The 27,543-nt window shown below is 41.8% G+C and overlaps 1 protein-coding gene across 3 annotated transcripts; it reads left to right on the top strand.

The window, feature by feature from the left end:
- The first annotated feature begins 107 nt into the window (after positions 1-107).
- On the top strand, positions 108-27,254 carry CEP97 (centrosomal protein 97). Of its 3 annotated transcripts, XM_074999070.1 has the most exons (11): positions 108-267; positions 4,189-4,331; positions 13,249-13,407; positions 13,849-13,950; positions 14,374-14,487; positions 14,910-15,076; positions 15,811-15,975; positions 16,292-16,425; positions 16,973-17,750; positions 20,427-20,502; positions 21,336-27,254. In XM_074999070.1, exons 1-11 carry the CDS (start codon positions 210-212, stop codon positions 22,050-22,052), a joined length of 2,613 nt encoding a protein of 870 aa, XP_074855171.1. In that variant the 5' UTR covers positions 108-209; the 3' UTR covers positions 22,053-27,254. The 3 variants fall into 3 exon arrangements, with proteins under 3 accessions (XP_074855171.1, XP_074855162.1, XP_074855181.1); XM_074999061.1 differs by having other exon boundaries at positions 108-4,331; XM_074999080.1 differs by lacking the exons at positions 108-267; positions 4,189-4,331 and adding an exon at positions 10,344-10,587.
- Positions 27,255-27,543: the final 289 nt, after the last annotated feature.

Below are 27,543 nucleotides of genomic sequence, written 5' to 3'. Positions count from 1 at the left end.
CATGACGGGAGGAAGCGACCCGGTTTCCAGCCCGAGGGAATATTTCCCCCGTTCCAGTTGTTATAAAAATGGCCGTTGGCAGCGCCGCGGGCTCCCTTGTCTCGGGCCTTGGCAGCTAAAATAGCCAGAGCCTGTCTTCCGTCCGCGGGTTACAGCAGCCAATCAGCGCGCGGCGCCCCGTTGCCTGGTGTCGTTAGCAAGCGGGAACTATGGCGGCGGCGGCGGCAAGGAGCGAGGCGACTACGCTGGCGATGGGGGCCAGGGAAGGTAGCGGGGCGCTGAGGATCGGCCGGGCGGGTTAAGAGCTTCCTGGGGAATCTCGGTGCTGGGGCTGGGGGCTGACTCCGAGTGTATTTTCCTCCCAACGTTTATTAGGCGGCTCGCGCGATGCGCCATGGGATTTGTAGTCCCCCCCCCCGCGGCATTGGTGGACCGTTAGCTCAGGGAGAGGACTACAAATCCCGCACAGCTCCGCGCTCCTACCGCTCCATTGCTGGTCAAGGGGGTGCTAAGAGACCCGCAAAGGGTATGCGGGAGATGTAGTCACACGTGGAGCCCTTTGTTCTCAGCCCGTTCATGGGGGTGCATCGGGAGGGAGAGGGGAGTCTGGGCGAGTCAGTCTCTTCCCCACAAATGACATGTCAGTAAGGGAGGGTTGCCTGTCTTTTTATCCGTTTCCCCACAAACGTGTTGGGGTGTATTAATGGGGGTCGGGCAAAACAGTGATACCACGGGATAATGTTGCTGGATGCTGTCTGCTTTCGTGCTGCTAGTGCAGCCCTTGCCCAGTGGGACTGAAACTAACCCCTCAGATGTTGCTGGGTGTGGCGTGGGGGGGGGGTGCTCTGTTGCAAGTAAGCAGCTGACATCCAGTTCCATAAATGATTAAATTATTCTTGTATATGGCAGTGTAGCGCACCATCTGCTCTCTGGGTCAGCCCCGCTAATATATTTTAGGTACAAGTGAATGGCTTCTGGAAATATTAGTTTTTCCAATGTGCAGTTTTCCAGTCCCTGCCATCATTTATAGATGTGGTGTATGTAATAATGAAGTAGCTGCAAAGGCTTCAGGTTCCACTATGCAGTGTCATTATTTACACTGTGAAGTTGTCAAGGCAAGAACATTGTAAAGTGCTATTCACAGAGTGTTAAGAACACTCTGTAAAGTGCTAGTCACATTTAGAGATAAACAACAACAAGCAGTTCTTAACATATCCTGCTGATTGGCTAACAAGAACTTTCCTTTGTGAGTGGGAGAGGTTAAGCTGAGCTTGTTTTACTGTTAAAAAATGCAAGCATTATTGCAAATACAATCTTATAAATAAAAGATAAATATACTGTGCTGTGTCCCTGAATTTCCAGACAGCTTTCATGTCTCTGCTGCTATTCAGAATTCTGTGGACAGCTATGAATTTGACAAAAATAATGTGTGCACTGAGGGCTTGTCTACACTACCACCTTCTTTCGAAGAAAGGATGGTAATTAGGGTGTTGGGAGTTTACTAATGAAGTGCTGCCATGCATAGGCAGCACTTCATTAAGCAAATTCCCCCCTGCGGCAACTTCGAAGTTTTACTTATTGTAAGGGGACTTTGAAGTTGCCCCAGCACTTAGAAGTACCAGCAGTTAGGTTGCAGCTAGACACGTGCCGGTACTTCGAAGTTTACATCTTTGAAGTTGCCGCGGGGTGGGAGGGAGAGAGATTTGCTTCATAAAGTGCTGCCTGTGCACGGCAGCACTTTATTAGTAAACTCCCAACACCCTAATTACCATCCTTCCTTCGAAGGAAGGTGGTAGTGTAGACAAGCCCTGATTCTGTTTTGGAAAGCAAAAAGCAGACATAATTATTAAGTTGTAGTTACTCAATCAGTTCAGCGATTGAAGACTGTTCTTCACTAACAGAGAGAGAGTGTGTGTATATATTTTAAATCCTTATCATGGTTATAGTAGTGGTTTAGAACCTTTATTGATGTCAGAACTGATTTGTACTAACACCAGAGGGCAGTGGTCTGCTACTGAGCTGATGATGGGAAGGGGACCAGCAAAGGATAGACAGTGGAGAGTGGTTTGTGTGCTTTATATGTAGTACCTCCTATTCATTTGAAGAAATGACTGAAGGAGATCACTGAAAACTGTAGATCCTGAAGATCTCTAATGGTCAAAGTTTCACTTATTTTGGAGACTGTCCTCCCTTCTCAGCTCTGTTATGATTACTGCTTTTGGCTGTAATGTTTTAACTCTGCTCCCAGAGAGAAAAGTGTGGGATCCCAACCTTAGCATTTTGCCTTGCTCAAAATATATGTGGATTCAAGCACTGGATACTTTTAGGATAGGAGTGTCCGATACGTTTGCCACTCACCACATGTGGCGAATAGGACACTGCATTGTGGCGAATGAGGCTCTTGAAGCCTTTAAATGTGGCTCCTCCTGAGAGCTGCACACAGGGAGTGCCACCTGCCTTCTCCTCACACGCACCCCTCCACTTGGTGGGAGAAGTGCGTGGTGGCAGCGATGGCCCTGGTAGCTTTGGTGAGTCACCAGCATTGAATTAGAACAGGGGTGCTGGGGGTGCCTGGCTCTAGGTGATGGGGAGGACATTTATTTAGAATTGTGGGGGCGGGGGGAATGTGGCAAACATGGAAAGAAAACAACCTGAAGGAGGGCAATCTTTGAATTCCTATTGAACACTGTTGCTTTTCAGGGTGTACTGTCAGATGTATGTTTGCTCAAGCTTTCCAGTAGAGGCAGTGTTGGAATCTGGAGCATTTATTACATCACTTAGAATTTCCCCATTTCTGGTCCTTATGGGAAAGGTAGTTTGATGCTGTGTTGAGTTGTAGCCTTGGCCTGCTATGGCTAAGATCATGTGTAAGTAGCCTCTCAAGCACACAAAGACCCATATCAAGTGTCTTGATGTACTCAGTCTTTTCTCAATGGCAGGTGAAATTTAATACGTTACAGCTGGCTAGAGAACAACTGTTCAGTTTTGCAGCAACTTTTCAGGTTTTCAAATTTGCTTTTGTTTCACATTGGAATGAAAACAAAATCTTTTGGATATTTTTTGTTAAACAAAATTGTGTACAGAAAGTCCGGCTGGCACTGGAAAGCCCACTCTGAAGGTCAGAATTTTCCCACCAGAAACTGTGGAAATTTGTCTCTCCTCCAAACATTTCTGCTTTGATGAAACAGCATGTTTTAAAAACAACGGTTATTTTTCTTAAAAAAAATCCATCCAGTCTGGTATACAGAGTCACAGTTTTGGGACTTGTGGATAGAGAAGGAGAAACACTTATCCATCAACAAATGGGAAAATTTCTCTGGATTGAGATTTAAGCCACTTGAAAGAAAGGAAGAAAATCTCCTTCCCCTTAAGTTGGTGTAGACAGTCTTATAGATAAAAGAACAATGCAGTGTCATTTCCCTTAATGTACAGACAGTGCCAGAACTTTTGCTGCTTGTAGCTTTCCCAAGCAGCACCAGAATTAAATTAATAAGACCCTAATCTGTTTTGTTGTCAAGATTCAGAGTACTGTCATGAATCTCCTTGACTTCCTATTATTGGGGTTGTCACTGAGAAAGTCTTTGTTAGCTTCTATTTTCACTACACTGTGATTCCTTGTTGCAGTATTTCTCTTATGACTACTAAAAGATCATAGAGTTTTTTGAAAACCAATGGATGTATTAAATTTTTCATTGCTGAAATCGTGGTAAATGATGATGGGTAGATTTGATAATGGTGGAAAATTTTCACAGCATTTTTTTAAGATTCAAATATACTAATAATGTTTATAGAGTCCTGATATCTGTCTGTCACTCTATGGTACTTATGTGGCACCCATGACTTTATTATCATAACCTGGAATGGTTTACCTGCTCCTATATGCATGTGAGTTGGAGAACTATTGCTGCTTTAGAAGGGGAACTGAGACATAACAGAAACTAAGTGACTTGCCAAAGGTCACACAGGACAATCTGTGATGGAATATCAACTGACAAGTCTTAAGACAATGTTCTAATCACTGTCCTCTCATTTATTTGGTCTAAAATATTTATTTGACATAGTCTCAGAGAAGCAAATGACAGAATTCAGTTGTTTCTTTTTAGTCATGAATGCAAGTCTGTTCGTATTGTTTGCAAATTGGCAATGAAGGTGTTCACACTTTACTCTTCCTCCACCCTTTTCTCCAAGGTTCGGTAGTTAATTGGTCGGGCCAGGGGTTGCAAAAGTTGGGTCCAACGTTACCGTGTGATGCTGAAGTTCATACTCTGATTCTGGATAAAAACCAAATAATTAAACTGGAACACCTGGAAAAATTTACAAACTTAATGCAGGTTCGTGTTATATGATTTCAGTTGGCTATGAAATGCTGCTTAAAATATTTCTGCTGCAACAATTAATTAAATGAGTTGAAAAAGTTCCTTTTCATAGTAAATTAGCAGAGAAAATTTAGTTTATCTTAAGAACTGTTAGTTCCTGGTACTGTGAGTTATTGGATGGACTCAGTTCCTAATGAAGTCATAAGTAATCTTAATTCTGGTATTTCCTTACTTGTGAGTGCTTGATTTTTCAACCATAGTAACATGCATTTAACATAGATTTTCCTTCAGTCATAATAAGTTTGTATATAATACTTTCCATCCTTGATTTCAGAGGTTGTTTGCAAAGGAAGCATTTTATCATTATTTTATATGTGGTGAAAGTGAAGTCCTAAGAGGTTAAGTGTCTCAATATGTTTTACAGAGTCACAGCTAGATATAAATGCTTACCTCCTGACTGGTAGTGCTACATGCCCTGTCACCAGACTGAATTTTCTCCTTTGATGTGAACCCACATAAGCGGCACCCTTTTCAGTTTGGACCATAGTCCATCTTTGTTGCATCATTTTTTCAAATATCTTTTTATAGGGGCTTAAATAGGAAAAAAAATAGCAGTAGTTATAAAGGCATGAAAGTAAATCATCACCCTTTCCAGTATGACTTTCAGGGCAATCCATCTAATATCTACGCCTGTGCAATGTAAAATGCAAGACCATAGCCAAAAGTGAGTCCTGGGCTAATGTGTGTAAATTTCCAAATTACAACTGCTAAATACACAGCTTGCTAAGTATACAACTGCTAAACTGAATTGAACCTCTGGAATATGGTGACACAAATAGAGGCGAAGAAAAAAATGTGTAACAGGAAAAAATACAAGAAGGAAAACTGTTAAAAGTAAAATTTTGACACTAATGCTTTGAGTCACTTAGGCCCCAATCCTGCAAACAATAGTGCCCATGCTTAACTTGAGTCCTAATTCTAGTTAACTAAAAGGGCAGGAGTTTGGTCAGGGGAGAAGGTTTGGGGCAGGAGGTTAGAGTGTTGGAAAGGAATGGGATGTGGGCTCTTGGAGGGAGCATGGTGCAGGAGGGAGCTTGGGAGCAGGGTGTTGGGGCATTGGAGGGGATTTCAAAGTGCTGGATCTGGGGGGAAGGAGAGGGGTGCGGTCACTTCATGCATCTTCCCACAAGCAGCAACCTGTCCCTTGCTGCTTCAGGTGGAGGTGTGGCTGTGTGAGTTGCTCCCACCCATCTGCGAGCACTGGCTCTGCAGCTTCCATTTGATGGGAGTGGTGGGGGTAGCATCTGTGGGTGAAGGCAATGCACAGAGCTACCTAGCCATGCCTCTGCCAAGAGCAACAGGGATATGTTGCCACCTGTGGGTTGCAGCGCAAGATGGGCATGGCCCGACTCCCTGCCCTAAGCCACCTCCAGCACCCAAACTCTGTCCCAGGAATTGGTGCCCTGCACCCCCACCTGTGTGTTGTCCCCACACTTCCTCCCTGATTCCAAACCGCTTGTGGCCATTCCTCTGCCTAGCAGTAGCAGGGATATGTTGTTGTTTCCAGGGAGCTGTGTGGAGTTACATAGGGAGCCTGCCAGCCCCACATCAACCAGACTATAAATCAGACTCTCTAAGGAGATTATAAATGTCAGTCTATAGAGCTTTTTGGTTGGTACAGGACTGAATAGCACAGCTTTTACTGTACACAAAAGGATCCTTTCAACCCCAGTGCTCACAATATTGGCTTAAGGGAACACTGTTTTAATTCTTATGTGTAAGAATGTATCATTCCCAAAGCCCATATATTACATTTGGGATGGGATAGAATTTAGATTTAATGTTCATACATGTACTCTGGGCAACATGGGCTTATAGTATACATGGGTCACCCCTGCATGGGGTCCACAATGTGGTGAGGCATAGGAGCATGCAGTCAGTGCACCAGGCCCGAATGCTACACTAACACAATGTAACATGTGTACCCACCTTCATCCCATCCCAAACGATAGCCGCTGGAAACCCTGTCAACTCCACTAATGTTAAAACCTGTATTCTAAAGCTTGTTCGCAAAGATTCTCGTACTAAACTTGTCTTTATCTGCTTGGAGGTACAAGTGTACCGTGAGTTCGCACAAATTTAAGTTCAGGCTAAAATCACAGTAGAAAAACAGAGTAGTTAGTGATTTTCACAGCTGAACCTCAAGTACTATTCTGTCAGAGTAACAATAACCAAGATGTTATTTGTTTTATTACTTGGTTTTGATATATCAAAAATATGTACAGTTGAAGGAGTTGGTTTATCGTGATGCTTCATATTAAAACATTAATTTGTATCAATTATTTCTGTGGGAATTTTGCAGCAAAAATTTAAAATATTTGCACACTAATTTAAAATTCTGCAAAATTCTACATATTTTATTTATCAAAAAATGCAACATATTAACTCTAGTTTCAATTACTCCAATGATTTATAAAAACTACAACACAATGGATTGAGAATGGGAGTGGGGAGCACTAGAGGAGATCCCCAAACCTCCTTGCCTAATAGCAATGTGTCCGTTTTGTCATTTTTTCTAGTTATTAGCTAACAGATATATACAGTTGTATCCTCAGTGGTACAGTATAGACACATGATGAAAAAGCGAAGAGTAGGGAATCATTCACACAATTTATATTAACTGCTTACCAGCTCCAGAGAGGCCAGTAGCAAACAGTTCATGGAGCATATTTTGATAGGAAATGTTAATCCAAAAAATTAGAAGAGTTCTAATCACTACAGCACTGTAAGCATTTATAAGGCCATACTGTCCTTTACTAGAAATATAAAGGAGCCTTTAAATGTGTTTTATACTTTTTGAGGAATTCACAGAGACAGTAAGAACACTTCACGACCCCGCAGGCTGATACATTCTCTCCTGACTAAGAGAACAGATCCTGTCCCACACCTAGCTCCTGAGAAATACCTTGAAGACTTGTTTTCTTTGCCAGGTGTGCTGAAATAGTGACCAAGAGGAACAGAGTCTCTCTCTGTCTTTCACATTCAAACACATATGACTGGACAGCTCTGGTGAGATACATCTTATTGGCTGCTCTAGGCACCCAAACCAACCTGTTAGGGAGGGATGCATGCCTGCTCTTTCATCATCCCTTTACTTTCCACTCAAGTCATTTTGTGGGGTATGTGAATTTTGCACACAGCAGTGATGTGGAATTGCCCTGTGAGTAATCAGTGCATGGAAGCTTCACCATGATTAAAGGGCAGTAAGTAAACAGTAAACCCTCGAAATACGTAGCTTCAAGTTGTGCATAACTCGCCTTAATGCAAGTTAAGCACAATTTGAAGCTGCTCTAAGGCTGTCAGGATGACAGCCGTGTGGCACTGGGGGAAGGCAGGGAGAAGCAGCCAGGAAACTGCCTAGCCCTGGTGGGCTGTTTGGTTTCCTGGGTCCTGCAAGCAGTGGGAAGCTGGGAACCAAGCCTGGCTCCCCACCCCAACTTGCATGAAAATTTGAGTTATAGGAGGGTTTTCCAGTATTTCTAACGTATATTCACATTTTCTGATTTCTTGATTGTGGCTAATATTTGCCTATGTCTTAACCCTAGCTGACAAAGGTTAGCGTATGAAATGACTGCTAGCAGTGGTCCATATTTAAAACATCATAAAAATTACCCTTTTTTCTGGGGCTAAAACCATTTTTGACAGTTGTATAAAATAGGATGAGCTAGATGATTTTGATTATGGTGAATTTGCAAAGCTGGTTTAAAGTCGTGAACATCACAATACTCCTTCCTTGGCAATCATTTCCCATTTTGTATTTGTGCAGTTGATGGCTCTTTCCTAAATGGAGTACTTTGTATTTGTTGATATTAAATTACATCCTGTTTACTTCAAACCTTTTCTCCAGTTTGTCCAGATCAATTTAAATTATAACTTATCCTCCAAAGTACTTGCAACCCCCACCTGGCTTGGTATCATCTGCAGACTTTATAAGTGTACTCTCTATGCCATTAACTAAATCACTGACGATTATATTGAATAGAACTGGACCCAGAACTGATCTCTGCCGACCCGCATTTGTTATGGCCTTCCAGCATGACTGTGAACCATTGATAACTACTCTATGGCTGTGGCCACACTGGCTGTTCATTTCAAAAGTGATTTCGAAATGAGGGGCAATTTCAAAACGAGCAAGAAAGCAACTACCCAGAAATTGCTTGTTTCAAAATCAACTTTGAAATTAAAAGGTGTTCATTTCGAAGTCGTTATTCCACTCCTGTGTGGGGAATAATGCCTCCTTTTGACATTGATTTTGAAAGGAAATGTGTGTAGTCACTCCCCGGCTGCTATTTTGAAATGAAAAGTGTTCCACAGAGCTGGCCCCTCCCCAGAGCACAGAGACACCCTGACCAGCAGCCAGAGATCTATGGCTGTCAGCTGCGGGTGCCTTAAAGCTGTAGGAACACAGAAACCGCATGCAAGAAGCTGAGAGTGTGCTGGCAGATGTAGGAGCATGAGGTGCCCAGACAACACTCCCACGCACCCCAGAAAGTGACACCCCTCAATGGCTGGACTGATGACTAGCAGCCAAGATCCCCAGGATCGCCATGGAGCCAAGGTTTCCAGGCAGCAGGGCTCTGGGCAGCCCCCAAAGAGGAAGGGGGCCCTCTGGCTGGAAGCTGAATTTCGGGACCTGCTGGCTGTCTGGGGGGACGAGGATGTCCTGCTCAGGGTGGAAGAGAAATGCAGATGCCTTTGCCTATCTCGTCAGCAAACTCGCTGCAAGGGGCCACCCTCTCTGGACCCCTGACCAGGTCCACTCCAAAGTTAAGGAGCTGCAGCAGGGCTATGCCCGAGCAAGGGACTCAGCCCAGTAGCAGGGGCAGCGCCGGCCACCTGCCCCTACTTCAGGGAGCTCCACCAGCTGCTGGGACCCAGGGAGGCTGCACCACCTGAGGAGACCTTGGACACGGCGGAGCCGGAGGGGCAGGGCAGGAGCCCTAGCCAGGACCCTCGATGGCCCTCCCCAACTGCAGGCCCCGAAGTACCTGCTGGCACCGGGGACAGAGACAGCAGGAGCGAGGGACCGCACTACATAGCTGAGCCCTCTGAGGGCCCTAGCTGGGCTATCTCCACCTGGTCCTCCCCTGAACCACCCGAGGAACCCCCAGGTAGGCCCAGACGTGGGGTGCCCTGGTCATGTGTTGGGGGGGTGGGATGGGGAGTTCTTGATACAGCCAGCATGAGCCCGGGCACACGGCCTTGGGCCAGGGACCGGGAGATGGCTGTCATCACTGCCGGGAGAGGGCCATGCATGCAGGGGGATCTCTGCATGTGGCCATGGGCTGCCATGAGGATCATAATCCCGGGAGGGCTGGGGCAGCCACTCTAACAGCCCCGCACTGATGGACACCACAGCAGATGGGCCACCCCAGAGCCCCTCACCACAAGCAGGGTGGGATGGCGGTGGGGACAAGGCCACTGGCCCACAGTACCTGGGCTTGTGACTGATGGAGCACCATCCTCTCCCCTTATGTCTTCACAGCTTCCATATCTGCCAGTCTCCCCAGCTCCCTGGACGAGCCCGGGAGCCCCACAGCAGCTGAGGATGGCAAAGGGGCAATGCCCCCCCCTGGACCAGGCCCTGTGCTGGGAGGAGCCACTGCCGCAGTCAGGCAGATGATCTGGTGGCAGCCCACACGGCTGCATCGCAGGAGAAGAATTGCTTGCTGCGGAAATGGGTCTCCATGGAGTGGGCGGCCTGGGACCGGCTGGCTGGGTGTCTTGACACCCTGACCCAGGCCGACACCAACTGACTGGCCCAGCTGCGCCCACCCCCCACCCCGGCCTTCCCGGTTCCGTCCTCTGTCATGGCCCCTCCCTCTGCCCCAGCCCTCCACTTCTCCCTAACCCCCCGCCTTCCTCAGCTCCCGCCCCGCGCCCCTTCCGCCCCCCCCGCCCCCACTCTTGCAGCTCTGCTCCCAGCCAACATGTCCCCAGCCGAGCGGCAGGAGCTGGCATGTTGGCTGTGGCCAGGCGAGCCCTGGCTGTCCATGGCTCTCCAGCCGGCTCCTCCCTGTGAGTCCAAGCCCCTAGATACTCCGGTCCAGCCCTACCTCCCTATTTCACCTGCCCAATCCCAGCCCCACCGTGGTCCCCAGACCCAGGGCGGTTGCGACTCCAGGGGCCATCATGGCTCCTGACCAGCCACTCCGACAGAGGATGGAGGCCCCCCGCCCCCCATGTAAATAGTTCACCCCTGCACTCCCATGTAAATAGTCACATGTTCTTTGTTTTCCAAAAATAACAGTTGAATTTTATGTAATGGTGATATGTGTCTCGCCTCGGGTGGGGATGTCAAGGGGGGTGTATGCGAGCAGGGGTGAGAATGGGGCGGGGTGTGTGTGCATGGAGTGGGCCAGACCAGGTCATGGGGGCCCCAGGGCAAAGGCCTCCCGGAGGACCTCCCACACGTGTACCCATCCCAGTGCACCTGGCGACACAGTACCGCACCTGGCTGCTCATAGTGCAGCACAGCCTTGGCCGCCCAGTGTGCCACAAAGAGCTCCTGCTTGCTCTCCACGAGGTTGTGGAGAGCACAGCAGGCACCCACGACTGCGGGCACGCTGGGCAGGCCTACCTCCAGGCGTGTCAGGAGGCACCTGAAGCATGCCTTCAGATGGCCAAATGCACGCTCAACGGTGTTCCTGGCCCAGTTGAGGTGGGTGTTGTAGAGGTCCTGGCTCTCATTGGTGTGTCCTGTGTAGGGGCGCATTAGCCAGGCCCGGAGAGGGTAGGCAGCATCAGCGATGATGCACGGGGGCATGGTCGCATCCCTCACTGGCGGCTCCTGTGGGGGGGATGTTGGTGCCCTCTGCCATCCTGCGGCCGAGCCATGAGTTCCTCAGGACGCGGGCATCGTGGGCCCTGCCTGGCGAAACCACACAAATGTCCATGAAACGTCCTCAGGCATCCATGAGGGCCTGGAGGACGACAGAGTGGTAGCCCTTTCGGTTGATGTACTGTCCCCAGCTGTGTGGTGGGGCCCAGATGGTGATGTGGGTGATGTCCAATGCGCTGATGCAGTTGGGGAATTCCAGCTGTTGGAAGCCGGCCATGGCAGCGTCCACGTCTCCAAGGTGGGTCAGGCAGCGCAGGAGGATCCTGTTGATGGCAGCGACAACCTGTAGGGGGTAGAGGGGCACAGGTGCTCGTGAGTGTGTGCTAGCATGTGGGGGACCACCCCTCCCTGGGACCCCACTGTGCGTGTGTGGCCCTGGGTGCCTTGCCTCAAGGAGGACGACCCTGACAGTGGCCTTCCCCACCCCAAATTGGTGGCCAACAAAGCGGTTGCTGTCCGGGGTGGCCAGCTTCCGCACGGCGATGGCTACTTGTTTCTCCAGTGGGAGCGCGGGCCGCTTGTGGGTGTCCTGGTGACGAAGTGCTGGTGCCAGTCAATGGCACAGCTCCATGAACGTGGCCCGAGTCATCTGGAAGTTGTGGAGCCACTAGTCATCATCCCACTTCCCGAGGACAATGTCGTCCCACCATTCTCTGCTGGTGGGGTACCGCCAGAAGCGATGGCGGGCCAGGGGCTGCTGCAGATGCACTTTGGGGCGGGGCCTGCAGGAGGCTGGCAACATGTTGGGCAGCACGTAGCCTCATATGGCATGCTGTCAGGATGGCCATCAGGCTGGCCATGATGTCCAGGGTGTCCCCATCAGTGAAGTGCTGCGGGTCCATGGCAGGCAGTGGTGTGGTGGCGAACCAAGGCTCTGCCGAGTGCTGTGCTGGGGGGTCGCATGCTGCAAGCAGCCGGGGTCTTCAGCATGTGTACGTGGGGTGTATTTAGGCCAGGCCCCTTAATAGGGCAGCTGGCCTGTGCTCCAGGAAGGGCTTGTTGGACATTTGACCCTGTCCTCACCATTTCCTGCCCCATTATTTCGAAATGAAGCTGTGGCCGTGTAGCCGCTCCATTTCGAAATGATGGGGTGTCTCTTCCGTGTTGTGTGTAGTCGCTTCTTTCCAAAGTGGCTCACTTGGAAGTGACGGATAGGGGTTACCCCTTTCGATGTCACTTCCTAGTTTGGCCACAGTCTGAGAATGGTTTTCCAACTGCTTATGCACCCACCCCATAGTAGGTCCATCTAGATTGTATTTCCCAAATTTGTTCATGAGAAGGTCATGTGAGACAGTATCAAAAGCCTTATTAAAGTCAAGATATACCACATCTACCACTTCTCCCCCTCTACAAGGTTCATCACTTTGTCAAATAAGCTTATCAGATTGGTATGATTATAATTTATTCTTGGCAAAATCATGCTGAATGTTACTTGTTATCTTCTAGCTGTTTGTAAAAGATTGCTTCATTATTTGCTCCATTATCTTTCCTGATACAGAAATTAAGCTGCCTGTTCTGTAATTCCCCAGGTTGTCCTTATTTTCTGTTTTATTTATTGGCACTATATTTGTCCTTTTTCAGTCTTCTGGAATCTCTCCCGCCTTCCATGATTTTTCAAAAATAATTGCTAATGGCTTGCTCAGCTTCTTTTGTATTCTAGGATGTATTTCATTAGGCCCTGGTGACTTGAAGAAATCTAACCTAAGTGATTTTTATTTTGTTCTTTCCCAATTCAAATACTTATTACCAATTGCTAAATTCATTCTAGGTTTCATACCCTTTGGGTTCAGTGGGTAACAGCCTGGGTGAATTTGTCCTAGTTTGTTGTATGAGATTGTAAGAGTTGGATGTAGGAGGAGTCTGTACAGTCTACAGTTTGTCTTGTCCATGTTATCCTTTACAGGAAAATGGAAAATCTAGATCGATGATGGATTGGATGTTTAACTGTTACATCAGACCAAGGTCTCTGATAGTGTGTTGTTCGTGCACTTATGTAGTAAAAATAAAATATTTCTTGTATTCAATCTGCAGTTGTCAGTAGCCAGCAATCGACTTGTAAGGATGATGGGTGTGGCAAAACTGACTCAGCTTCGGGTACTAAACTTGCCCCACAACAGTATTGGTTATGTGGAGGGGCTGAAGGATCTGGTGCACTTAGAATGGCTGAACCTGGCAGGAAATAACCTTAAGGTGAAATATTTATTCTTTGTAAGTTTTCTGAAATCTGAATTTCAGAATGTAGCGGCTAAATTGGAAAATACTGAAAAATTATCCCTACGTACTCTAATTCTGTACCCATTGAAGTGAATAGGAATTTAATAGGAGCAAAAATGGATCATTTGTGTCTTTCCAGTCTCTGAAATGAAAGGCAGTGTTTATGTAAGGGACCTCCTAGGAAAATTCACATAAATAATTTAATCCTAAAATATAGAGATTTGGACAATCTTTTGAAATGCAGGTTATAGCCTAAACTTAATATTTTTGTTTTTAATGTAATTATATTAATAGTGTAGATTTGTAATCATAGATCATCTAGTGTCATTAGTTTTAGAAAAGATTGTAGAATGTACCCCTTTTATTTAATGGTAGAAAAAGAAAGTCTTGGTGTAAGAATTATTTTTGTTTTTGTAGGCCATAGATCAGATCAATAGCTGCGTCTCTCTTCAGCATCTTGATTTGTCAGACAACAATATACCTCAACTAAGCGATCTCTCCAAGCTTTTGTCCCTAAAGGTAAATGGTTCCTTAGCTTTGTCAGTGGAATATTCTTTACAAAATTCATTTGTGATAGTAACTCTAAGGAGATAGCAGAATTCTTAAACACATCGCTAATACAGTGATTATGGTGATTAATTAAAATGCTTTTACAAGTGACTGGATAATAAAATGTGCTATCTTCCCCCCCCCCACACTGAACTTTGGGCATAGGCAAAACATACATTTAAAATGTTCTTTTAAAATATCCGAAGTTAGAAACTTAAAAACCATACATCTTATAAAGGGAAATTTTGCTTGTAAGTATAGATTACTTCAAGGCATTACTCTTACTCTAACTATAAAAACAATAATATGTTTACAAACACTGCCAAATCTTGAACCTTGTCAGTGCGGTGTGTGTGTTTTGGTATGTTTCATTACAATATTTTTGTTTAATAGACTCTGCTGCTGCATGGAAACATTATAACCTCACTTCGTATGGCCCCTCTTTACCTGCCTCAAAGTCTGACTATTCTTTCCTTGGCAGAAAATGAAATCAGAGACTTAAATGAGGTATGAAATGTGGGACATTTGTCCTCAAATTTTTACTTAGACTAGAACAGGATAGTTGGATATTTCTTTTGAGAGAAAAGTTTCAAGAATATAAGTAAAACTGATTTGGTTTCTCCAAACATACTAAATTACTGATGTTTGTTTATACTAACTTGTTTCTGTAGTAAAGAATTATGCAGTGAATAACTACACAAAACAGTTGATGTTATAGGGGAAAGTGGGTACTTATATGGCAATGGTCTTCACGTTATTATTCAAACTTTATTCTTTTTTGAAGCAGTGTATGTGTTGAAACCAAAAGTTATTGAATTTATAATACTGTTACTCTGCCTAAGACGTCTAACCAGTGGAAGTACATTGTACATTATGTTTTATAAACATGGATAGTTCTATTCTGTTAACAAATACATCCTTGGTTACAGATTTCTTTCCTGGCTTCCTTTCCTGAGTTGGAGCAGTTGTCAATTATGAACAACCCTTGTGTGATGGCCACACCTTCTATTCCTGGATTTGACTATCGGCCATATATTGTTTGCTGGTGTCTGAATCTTAAAGTTCTAGATGGATATGTGATTTCTCAGAAGGAGAGGTGAAATAAATTTGAAATCTTAATTTGAAAATTTTAATATGTTTTGATAAAGCAAAATAGTATTTTATTTGTGGTGTTACATGTGGGTAGGTGCAGTTGATCTGCAGATGCATTCTGTCTTTGTATGCTACTGTATGTTTCAATGTAGAGCAAAAACAATTCAGTCTCTCCTTTGTCATGATTCATTTAATTGTGAATAGAAAGAGTTCAAAATATGAGCTGTTCTGGACATGGTGTGTGTCTGCGCAATACATTACTACTCCCTGAGTGGATGAGCATAACTCTTAGGTTTACAGTGTGTATACTTACAATGTAAAATGCACTGTGTACTTTATTTGAACATGCTGCAATATTTACTTAGTTTATTTCAGTGAACCTTCTTGCTAATAAACTCATTCACTAAAATGCTTATAGAACACAAAAGGAACATGAACACAGGAAATATAGTTTAAAAATTGAACAAAGTATGAATGGGTGAAGAGCATGGTCAACACTAGCATATCAGTTGCAGAATTGATCTTCTAGTTCACAGCCCCCTTATTATGGGAGATTCTTCATTCATCAGCTCCTCTGAGGATCCCAGTCTCTCTGACCTTTTGTGTAAGAGACTTGCATTTAAATGGCAAAGGTAAACAATGAAATTTACAAAGGAAGTTTAGGAATGAGAAAATGATTAGTATACAACTGTGATTTTTTTGTCAAGACAATGACTGTTCTTTTTCTCCCCCTCCCAGTTTAAAAGCAGAATGGCTTTATAGTCAAGGTAAAGGACGATCATATCGACCCGGCCAGCATGTTCAGTTAGTCCAGTATCTGGCCACTGTTTGTCCTATTACTTCTTCATTTGGTCTTCAGACAGAAGAGGATGCCAAACTAGAAAAAATACTGAGTAAGCAGAGGTGAGAAAATTTTAGCTTTAATTGTAAATGTATAATTTAGCTAACATAGTAAGTGATATTCAGTTGAGAGGTTCTAAGGGTAACCTGATTAATTTTGAAAGGTTAGGACCAGATCCTGCAAGCCTTAGTTGTTGTGAGTTAGTTTCAGTGACTTTTCTCGGATGCATAAATATTTGCACAGTCAGCCTCTTGTTTTAGAATGGTTTAACTAATTGGTTTTCCCACAGAACAGTTAGTAGTTATAGTTCTCTTCTTCACCAATATTAATCCTTATTTTAAAAGATTTTAAAATTACCTGGATTTTGTTTGTGTTTAGGCTCCACCAGAAGCAGCTGATGAACCAAAGCCAAAATGAAGGGCCACCTACATCCTCTACTCCAAACAAAGCAGTGCCTGCTACGCATGAGCATAACAGTCTGACCCAGGGACCCCAGATAATTCTTGAAAGTGGTAAGATCCAAATCTCCCACTGTCATCTAGTCTGAGCTAGTGACAGGAGATTCTGTTCACTGTGGAAATGAACAAAATAGCTGTTTGCACAGAAATAACTATGAAGTAAATATTAGCCCTGTAGTCCTACTCTAGAACCAGATCCTTCAGATCTTTTTTGTATTTTTTGGATTGTTTTTAATTTAAGTAATACGGATATTGGTCTGTATTTGTTTTCTAACACCACTGTCATCACTTATTTGGATTGTGAAAACAGTAACTGATGAGATCAACAATAAGTAACTAATGTTCATTAGTTCATTAATTCTGATATATGCCTATTACGTCTTGATTATTTAGACTAATTTCTTCTTGGGAGGGACAATGTCTCACTATGTTAGTACAATATTCAGCATGCTACTACAATATCTATATTAAATAATATGATTGTTGTTGGGACATCAGATCCTGTTACTACTCAGTAAGTACAGTTCTTGGGTTAATTTAAATAAACATATTATTTATTTTAAATACTGCGTCATCTGAATATGGCTTTCTGCTCATCTAGAACCTGTGCTCCAAATAAATTCTTGGGTTGGGCCAGGCTCCAGTGATGACCATTCCTATGCTGTGAAGAATGCCTTTGCCACTTCAGTGCAAGCTGAAAGAAGCTGTCACAAGGAGCTGTATCTGGAGGACATACAGACTGATGAGGACAAACTGAACTGCAGCCTTCTGTCTTCAGAGTCTACTTTTATGCCAGTTGCTTCAGGATTGTCTCCAGTATCTCCCACTACAGAATTAAGGCTACATGGAATCAATTTGAATCTAGAAGATGATGATGATAATACAGTGATTGAATTTATAAAAGAGGTGGATCAAGATGATGATAAGCAGGAAAAAACTTCTTGGGTTACAAAAGAGTGTTCTTTCAAAGCAGCAAAAACTGTGGAAATTCCAGAGGAAGGTAATGAAAATGGAACATTGCCTTCCCCTAGTCCTGCAACAGTCACTGCTAATCTAACTGCTGATATTAATGAATGTCTAATATCTTCTGTTGAGCAAGTTCTGTGCAGCCACCTCAAGCCACCATTAGCTGATGATGAATCATTAACTAAAACTCTTTCTAGTGACCAAACTGTAGAGCCAAATTCTACTGATGCTTCAGTAGCTACTGACCAAGATGCTGAAATTCAAAGAATGAACAAAGCGGCTACCAAGCTTCAGGCCTGCTGGAGGGGATTCCACACAAGAAGCTACCACCCTAGAGTCAAGGAAGTGCGTTATGAAATTCGGCTACGCAGAATGCAAGAGCACATTGTTTTTTTAACTGATGAAGTAAGCAGGTAGGTCAAGTCGCATTTTATGTTTTTATTCTCAAAATTGAATTCATGTAATCAGAACAGAAAAATAACATTCTAACATTTCAGAATATGCATAAACTTGGCTTTTGGAACTACCGTGTTGCTATGGCTGTCACTCTAGGCACATTAACTCTTCATATGTTAACACAGAACTACTCTGATCACAACAGGAGTCAGCTTTCTCTTGTTTCCCTTATCAGCATGTATGTAACTCCACTTTTTTCTCACTTCTTCATTCAGCAATGCTCAGGACAATAGATAATCAAAATGAGGGAGTGTAAAGCAACTATCTCTGTGGCATTCATCTAGACTTCAGTGAAAGCATGAATGGTTTTGATTGTCAAAGGTGTGATGTTCCAGAATCCTTGCTTAAATCAGAGTGTTTGTAAGCTTGGGTTTCTTCCACTTTTAATATGAGGAATAGTAGCAGAGAGGGAGCCGTGCTAGTCTATATACTATCAGAACAAAAAAGCAGTCAAGTAGCACTTTAAAGACTAACAAAATAATTTATTAGGTGAGTTTTCATGGGACAGACCCATTTCTTCAGACCATAGCAATACTAGAACAGACTCAATATTTAAGGCATAGAGAATCAAAAACAGTAATCAAGGTGGACAAATCAGAAAAAAATGATCAAGGTGAGCAAATCAGAGAGTAGAGGGGTAAAAGGGGTGAGGTCAAGAATTAGATTAAGCCAAGTATGCAAACGAGCCCCTACAGTGACTCAGGAAATTCCCATCCCGGTTCAAACCACGTGTTAATGTGCTGAATTTGAAAATAAAAGACAGTTCGGCAGTCTCCCTTTCAAGAGTGGTGTGAAAATTTTTCTTCCATAATACGTAAACTCTTAAGTCATTAACAGAATGGCCCGCTCCATTAAAATGTTGACTGACCGGTTTGTGGATCTGGAATGTTTGGAACACTTCCAGCTATCTCCGAGATACCACCGACTTCCTGAGGAAATCACAAAACATCGGAAAAGTTCCTGACAATGCCATCCTCTCCTACAGACAACCTCCCAACCTTATGAGGATTCTCACCAACAACCACAGTCTGTACCGCAGGAATACGAGTCCTGGAACCTTTCCTTGCAACAAAGCCCGCTGCCAGCGTGCTCCACATATCTTTTCTGGAAATACCATCACTGGACCTAACCAGGTTATTCACAGAAACATGGGCACATTCTCATGTTCCTCAACTGACATCATATATGCCATCATGTGCCAACAATGCCCAGATGCTTTGTATATTGGACAGACTTCAAACTCCCTTAGACAGAGTTAATGGGCACAAAACAGATATAAAAACATTCCAGATCCACAAACCAGTTAGTCAGCATTTTAATGGAGTGGGCCATTCTGTTAATGACTTTAGAGTTTGGGCGTTAGGAAGAAAAATTTTCACACCACACTTAAAGGAAAACTGCCGAACTGTCTTTTATATTCAAATTCGGCACATTAACACGTGGTTTGAACCAGCATGGGAATTTTCTGAGTCACTATAGGGGCTCGTTTGCATACTTGGCTTAATCTAATTCTTGACACCCTCCCCACCTTCTGCCCGTCTACTCTCTGATTTGCTCACCTTCATCATTTTTTTCTGATTTGTCCACCTTCATTACTGTTTTTGGTTCTCTGCACCTTAAATATTGAGTCTGTTCTAGTATGGCTATGGTCTGAAGAAGTGGGTCTGTCCCATGAAAGCTCATCACCTAATAAATTATTTTGTTAGTCTTTAAAGTGCTACTGGACTGCTTTTTTTCCCTAAATATGCAGTTATTCTCTAAAAAGTGGCCATGTATAAAGGATTCATAGGGTTCCACGTTTGTGTGATTTCATCTCAAAGTTGCTCAGCTTACAAAATTTTTTTCTATCTGTCAGCTTAGCCTGGGATCTGAGTGTGGATCTGTGATCGTTCCAACTCTACACGAGTAATAACAGTTCCATGAGTCAAATTATTGACTCAGTGACCCATGTGAAATCCCATTGCTTTTGGATGACGTCTGTGATTACATATGTGCAATCCACTGGGTGTGGCATAATTTGGCACACAAAATCTATTATTGATATTGAGCTCAGCTTAGTTCTTGGAGCTCAGTTTGATTGATGGAGCTAGACATTAGGAAAGCACTGGGTAAAATAGCACATTTTTATATAAAACCAGTGATACACAATACAATAGAATGCGATAATACCACTTTCATACTGTTACTTTATAGAAGAGAACCACAATTCACAGGCATTTGTAATTACTCACATCTTAAAGGTGATGCAAGCAAAATTGACTTGGTGTGTTGCATGCCTGATTAGAAAATTATCTGCTAATGGCTGTTTTGTCCGCCACTAGCAGTTTGAAACTGTGTTTAGGAACTCAGTGCATTTCACTTTTTTCCATGCCTGACCAAAATGACTGAAGTGTCTGTGTAAAGAGTTCCACAGAAGTGAGAGCTCTCTGATGGGGAGTTTTATAAAAATGAGTAAACAACATGAGGACTTTGTCTTTGATATCTATGTTGCCTAAGTCAAGTTGCAATATTTAAATATTTACTCTGTAGTATCTTTCAAAAATAGCCTTGTATAAAAACATTCTTTTATACTGGTATGGTCAACCAAAAAAATTCTTTTTCATTATATAAAATTAAGTATCTTTGCTGTGTAGGTTAAGAAAAGAAAAAGAAGAAGAAAGGATTCAAAAACTTGTGCAAGAAGAGGTTGTCAGATATCTTTGGGACCAGGTAAGTCTTTCTTTGTCTTATTTTTCTGTTTACAGATGAACTAAAAAGCATGTTTCTAAGTACATATTCTTTTTACATATGCAAAGTGCTATATGTGTTGATAGAAGGTTATCTGTTAATTGGCTATATTGCCTGCCATGGGCATTATATGCAGAATTACCTGCAAAATAAGAAACTTACATATTAATAACTAAAAATAAAGTTGGTTTAGAATAGAATTAAGGCAAAAATACAGGAGAAGGTAGATGAGTCAAGTGGGAGTAAATGGGAAGTTAAACTGACGTGGCATGTTGTATCCCTTTCTAGAAAGTTCTGTTATTGACTATATTGTCTATCACTAGGAGTTTGAAAATGTGTGTAGAAACCCACATGCATTTAGTGAAAGAATAACTGGCTATTGCTGCAGTATTCTCTGAGTGACTTTTGAGAAGATTATGAAACCATAATAATTGTTGAGGCAATATGTTATTTAAATTCTAATTGGTGCTACATTTTTAGATGGACCTTTCTCAAAGAGTTGAGTACTACTGTAGTTGTAGTACCAAGACTGTGAAACCTTTATATTCTTTTAAACATGTTCTGTCCCTTCCTAGGTGGTTTGATTTCTTTCCTTCTTTTCCCCTTCCTTTTTCTTACTTCCCCTTGGCTCCCCTGTTCTCTTTAACAGTGGGACATGCATATTTGCCCTCTTTGAGGGAAAATGCACTCTTTTTTTTTTAGTCCTTGTATTTTGCATTGTATATTAAGATTGACTGCCAATTTACAAAACATTCCTAGGAAATAGGGATTTTATTTCTCTTATCACATCATGTGTTTTTTTTTATGCTTTACAGGTTAGAGCCCTTCAGCAGTGGCAACTTTCAGTGAAACAAAATCTTACCACTTGCCAACATGGTGTTTCTGCATCAAGTCCTTTGTGTCCATCTGTCCAGGCATCTGAGCTCAATCAAGAAACCTCTCCTTGTGGTAATTCTACCTGGAAGGTTTCAGCTGCTGAAGATCATCATGAGAAAACTTTACTTGAGTTCCCAGACTCTGGCTTTCACTCCTCTATGACTGACCACACTCATGTTAATGACTCTCATGACTCTGAAAATAATTGTACAGAAGGAAGTGAGACCTCTCTGATTGGGAATTCAATAGAAACAGTCAAACACTATGGAGATCCTGTCTCCGAATGTAGTTCAGATACAGAAGATGTCCAACCAGGCCATGAGGAGTGGAGTAAAGAGAGCTCAAATAGTGAGAAGGACAGTAGTCTTCTCCAACAATACTTGCACTCAGTTCAGCAGCTAGAAGAGGCTGATAACAGAACAAGTTGCAGTGATGGGACAAAGGGGAGTGAGCAACAGACAGTTGCATTATCAGAAAAACAGGATTCTTTCTCTGAAGCTATTTCTATTAATGCCTCTCAAGATGTACCTTCCCCGGCACAAAATGAAATTAATCAAACACCAGAAAGTTGCAAATTGAATTCAGGAGTAGTAGAAGGGAAGCAAACAGAATGTGATGCTTCATATCAGGCGCTACATGTAGGCATAGCTGTGTAGTAGGCTTAGCTCCATGGAAAATTAGGGAACACAGTTAATTTTTTGCCATTTATAAAGAGTTTGTATTTTTTCATATATTCTATTCTGAATTTCTAGACAAATGTTACTGGGAAGGCTTAACTTTTAATAGCTTCTTGCTAATCTTCAAATTGAATATTGATGCTAACTATGCGAAAGTGAAATGAGTGAGTTCTCTGTAGTGGACAAAACACTAATTTGTGATGACTCTTGCTTCTCAATAACTGGTTTTCATAAAATATAATTCAAAGAATTATGATTTTTCCCAATTGGTTCAATTCAGCTAAAGTACATAAACTAGAGTAAGTTCCTATTTTTCCTAAGAGTCAGACCTTAAGTTCATGCTCTGTTAAAATAAGGAAATAACATGGGGAAAGATGGGAATAAAGGAAGAATGGAAACTGTACATGTATTGGTATAAGCTGACAAGAAAAAGGACAATAAAAATCACTTAAAACAGTTTCTGAAAACCCAAACTTAGGGGTCTGTCAGAATTTTTAAAAATATATGCTCTAAAACTAGAATCCCAAGTCACTGACAGGACAAGTTGCAAGTGATGGGGCAGTAGGCCATAGACAGTTCTATCAGCAGAAAAACAGGATTCTCTGTATTCTACTTCTAAAGAATGTTTTTTTAGAAATAAGTCTTTGCCCTTGTCTCCCAGATGGCCCAGTCATGCTGTCCTTTCTCAGGTAAGATTCAGTGGCAGTATATTAGGAATAAGGGCTGCAAAAGGCCCTAGCAACATAAATGTAAGCAGTGTCCCCCTCTGCCAAGTGAACTGCAGCTGCACCTGTTAGGAATAAGATGACAACATAGTTATAGACTGAGCTGTGCTGGTGTAGTTAAGCTAGGAGGACTGATGACCTGTTTAAAACTATTGAGCTTGCACAAGGAGGGCCATGTTATCTGCTGATAGCTCGTGTAAACATTGAGAGGCAATTCCAGTAAAACTTGCCTTATGTTGTTTTTTTCACATGTAAAGTAGCATTAAGCATTTGACACTAACTGGTTTTGAATATTATTTGTAAACCTGTACAGTAAAAGTCCTATTTAAGCAATTTCAACATTTTCGACCTATGCGTTAATCCTAGTAACGCATGAGTCAAAATGGTGAGTGGAAGAGAGCTGGGAACCAGGTTGCTGCTGACTTCCGTCTGCTCGCAGAAGCCAGGAAACTGACCAGCACATCAGCACTGGTCAGTTCCCTGGCTCCCAGGAGTGGTGGGGAGCTGGGAACCATGAAGCAACCTGGCTCCCTTCCATTCTTGGCTCCCCTCCACTTGCCGGAACTGAAAACTGAACAACGCAGCAGCACTGGTCAGTTTCCCAGCTCCCGCAAGGAGAGGAGCCAGAAGCCAAGCTGCTGCCTGGTTTACCTCTCCCTGCCACTCCCAGGAGCCAAGAAACTGACCAGCACAGCCACACTGGTCAGTTTCCCAGCTCCCCCGATTTACATGAAATTCAGCTTACATGTGGTATACCAGAATGCAACCTACACGTAAGTTGGCAGTTTACTATATATTTCTGTACTGGTTTAGTTTAGCTATGCTTTCCTTTTAAAATTCCGCAGCAGCAGTGACATCTGATAAATTACAAATGGTAGTTAGGCATAACAGACCCCACTTTTTCCTGTTTATCTTGTTTAAAGGAAATAAAATTATTATAGTATGGCACAAAGGTAGCAATAGAAAATTATTGTGACGTAATTGGGAAAAATCATCAGTAAAATGGGGGGCGGGGGGAGAAAACCCAGCAACACCCCTCTAAGGCTGAACCTTCAGATCATTAGTATTGCATTTTGCAGCAGGAGAGTGCTTTTTGAATTACTTGTGTGAATTTCTCTGAAGTCAGTGCAAATAACTGTGTGAACAAAAATTAGCAGGACTTGGCTCTGATTTAACTTCTTCCACTAGTTTTGACAAGGTTATCAATTTCTTCTTTAAACATAAAGTGATTTTTCCAAACGTGTCACCTTGTTAAATTATAGAGATTATAATTTTTAAAAACCATGATTCCTGTTCCCGATTGAATCCTGAGGATGGAACTTGCCCCTGTGACAATAGCTGGCAGAAGGCCAGCAAACCAGTTGAATCTCCAAAACAGAGCTGAAATGGAACTTAAGTAATGTATGGGTCTTGTACCAGGCCTGTGCATTAGTGTGAAGTTCACCCTGGAAATATAAGGCTTATATAATACAAACTTTTTTTCCCATAAAAGTCATGGGGGATGTTCTATAGGTGTTGGTAATCCACGAATTCTTGTTGTAATTAAGAAACTAGAAACTGTTTTGAATAATGAGAATATTGTATATTATACATCTTGCCACCTCATGCTAGTTCAAACATATCTGTAGTGCAGTTGAGATGGCATTTAATCATCTAAAAAGATGTGCGATCTCCACTGTCATTGAAATCAATGGCTCTTGAGGATCTCTGCATCTTGCAGAACCAGACCCTTAAGAGTTTGGTGCCTTTTGTATCAATCTCATGTGGAACTCTCATCTATTTCTTTAAAGGGATTTGGAGTGTACCATTAAGGGTGAGAAGATTTCTCTGTTGTATACAAAATAATTGCCAAATCTTCAAAGGAATCATTAAGTGAAATCATTGGGTGAAAATGACAATTTAATAGATCACATGTTGAAAAGTAGTTGGAGCTTTCTTAATTTCTTTGGATAAGAACAGTATAATTTACTAAAGAGCTTGATTTTGATATTTTATATAAAAGTGCCTCATTTGCTGTGAGCAACTAAACTCAGAAGAGTCAACATATGTTGTGTTGGTGCCAAAAGGTAATACTTCCATAAAACTAATTTTCCATGGAAGCCCTAGGAGTTCATAGTATTCCCTGTAATAGTGGGACTCTCAAAGACAAATGCATGAAGACTTTTATCTATTATCTGTATCAGCTTTTATTTGCAATCTGTACATCCAGCTCTCCACAGAATATCCACAAACCTTTCATTTTGTGAAGATATAGAAAAATAGGTAACAACTTGTCATATTCAGCTGTATCTTACTTTTTCAAAAGCTTTAAAGCACAAAATATCTCTTCTGTTGTTTGTGCAGTAAATCATGCATGAGTAAAAAATAAGTTGCCTAAATTTAGCATATATAAACCATGAGAGAGAGATTTGGATTAATAGCTTTTGCAGGGTTAAAAGTAGTTAGTTGTACATAAACAAAGTATTGTATCAAGCAGCATGAAATAAAATAGTAAAGAACACCATGAATATGGAAAGGAAAAGAGATAATGAAGAATTAAGCTGAAAAATAGGAACATAATGTATGCAAAATAGGCTTCTTTGAACTTAGATTGTTAAATAAGTGATTTTCATAGTGTCATTCTTTCATTTATGGCTGAATAATTATTTTTCTTAGAGGGAATAAAACATTTAAAGAATAATTCACTCATTTACGGGATACGTGTACAGAGGTCCTAGTTGTGGTCCATGCTGTTTTGGTGTCCCTTAAATATTTCTACATTTTTATGACTGAAGATTGCATTTTAATTTAAATACTCCATGTAATTGATACTGTGAATATTCAGTCGAGTCTGGATAAATGGAATTGAAAGGATAATAAAATGCAAACAATTAAAATCTATTTAAAGAACAATGGACTCTAAATATTAAGTAAAGAAAATTGGAGACACTTCCTATAGGAGAAAACAGATGAAGCAATATTTATTTTCTTATAAGAAGCTTTTGTAATTATTACTATGATGTATTCATCATGTATCTACAATTGTCACTGAAATGAATGAGTTTTCTGGATATGTAAGGAATTTAGAATCCATTGCTCTGGATACTGGAGTGATGACTAACCACTTTCTCTCCTCCTGTGGGATTAAAAAAACAAAAGAGTACTTTCAGGGAGAGCTTTTCAAAAGCATGAAGCAATGGTCTAAAATTGCTTTCATTCACATCGAAGGCAGCAGAGTTAGGTTTACACTGAGCGCTCTTGAAAATTCCATCCTGGAAGGTTATCATCTTTATAGAAATAGTTTATAGAACTGCAGAAAAGACATTAAGGCTAGGTTTGGTTTGATCATTCTGAAACACTGAACAAATAGCCGTGGAAGCCCTTGTTAAATTAAATGGTGTAAGTGTGAAAACTGTTATAGATTTCTTTCTAGGAGACCCCATGACATGCATGCTACAGCTAAAAAGAAAATGTACTTATCAGCCAATCTATTTGAGTGTATGTAAATAAGCAAGTTTTTCCTGAACAATATAGAATGCCTTTGAGCTTGCAAATGTTCACAATTATATTATTTTTAAAGTTATATTGACATTTTTATGACTATTGTACATAATGTCAATAGAACTCCAAGTCTTATTTCTACTTGTGGCAGACTGTTTGGGGGAAATGACCAAACTCAAGAAACAGAAGATGTATTCCTTTGGGTCTATTTTGGTTCATTTTATCTGAGTTGAAAGTGTAATGTGTCTAATTTGAAATGGAGATGCCTTGAATGAAAATGCAGTATAAAGCTGATCAGTTCCTAAGCTTTCAGCTAGTAGAAAACAGACTCCACACCCCCCCCCCGCCCCCTATTTTCTATTTATTTTTATCTGGAAATTTGTGCCATTCAAGTAAACTTAAAATATAGTGAAGCCTTTCAAAAAGTCTCATTTTAATAATAGACTGTTTTCCTACTGTAACTTTTTAGGAAATTTCACACAGAACATATTCTTTCTGGTCCTATGGTTTACCTTGATGTCCAAGACTTGTGTTATCTTGAATGTTAATATTATGACAACAAAAAAGTAAAATCCAGTGCTCTCATAAGCTATTTGATAGTATTTATAAGGAGTGGTGCTTTATCTGTTAAGTGCCATTCTGAATCTTAAAGGTCTAATAGTGATATTGGAAACCACTTTATGGCTTCTTTACATTATCAATATGGTGGGCTAATTTATCTTTAGTATAATTCTACTGAAGTCAATTTTATTAAGTTTGAATCTTTCACAGTAGTATTCTACCTCTAAACTAGAGTCTTAAAGAACAATTAATTTGTCTTTATATTTCACTCTATTTTCTGTGAAGAATGTTGAGTGGTTGAAGTGGCACAATTAATGTATTTTCTGTGATAGTTTACACTTATGAATTTATTGGTTCTGAGATTTAGTTTGTAGCTTTTGAATTTTGATTTTTAAATAAATTATTTGTACGCTTACTGGATATGTTTGAGCTTGTGATAAGTTTCTAGAAGTGAGGTCTGACAGTCACCATCTTTCACTTACTAGTTCTCTGTAATGCCTTTAATTTGAAGCTAAATATTTTACAAATATGAAAATTAGTAAGTCATAATTAAAGTAGGTCCTGGGTTTCATGCCTGGATACAGAGAGTAAAAGAGGCTAAGGGCCCACCTTGCACCAATGAAATTTGTTAAGTGACTTGCCTAAAGTTATGTATCAAGTTGTTGGCAGATTCGTGATTGTGGGGGTGCCTGACTCCCAGTCCC

This window comes from Carettochelys insculpta, chromosome 1 (assembly GCF_033958435.1).
Source record: "Carettochelys insculpta isolate YL-2023 chromosome 1, ASM3395843v1, whole genome shotgun sequence".
Taxonomy (NCBI): Eukaryota; Metazoa; Chordata; order Testudines; family Carettochelyidae; genus Carettochelys; species Carettochelys insculpta.
This window is presented reverse-complemented; position numbering and strand designations above follow the sequence as displayed.

Coding starts and splice junctions, on each gene's coding strand:
- CEP97 (XM_074999061.1), top strand. CDS start 4,110: ATGCAAGTCTGTTCGTATTGTTTGCAAATTGGCAATGAAGGTGTTCAC. Junction 4,332..13,248: donor AATTTACAAACTTAATGCAG/GTTCGTGTTATA, acceptor TTCAATCTGCAG/TTGTCAGTAGCCAGCAATCG. Junction 16,426..16,972: donor CCAGATAATTCTTGAAAGTG/GTAAGATCCAAA, acceptor CTGCTCATCTAG/AACCTGTGCTCCAAATAAAT.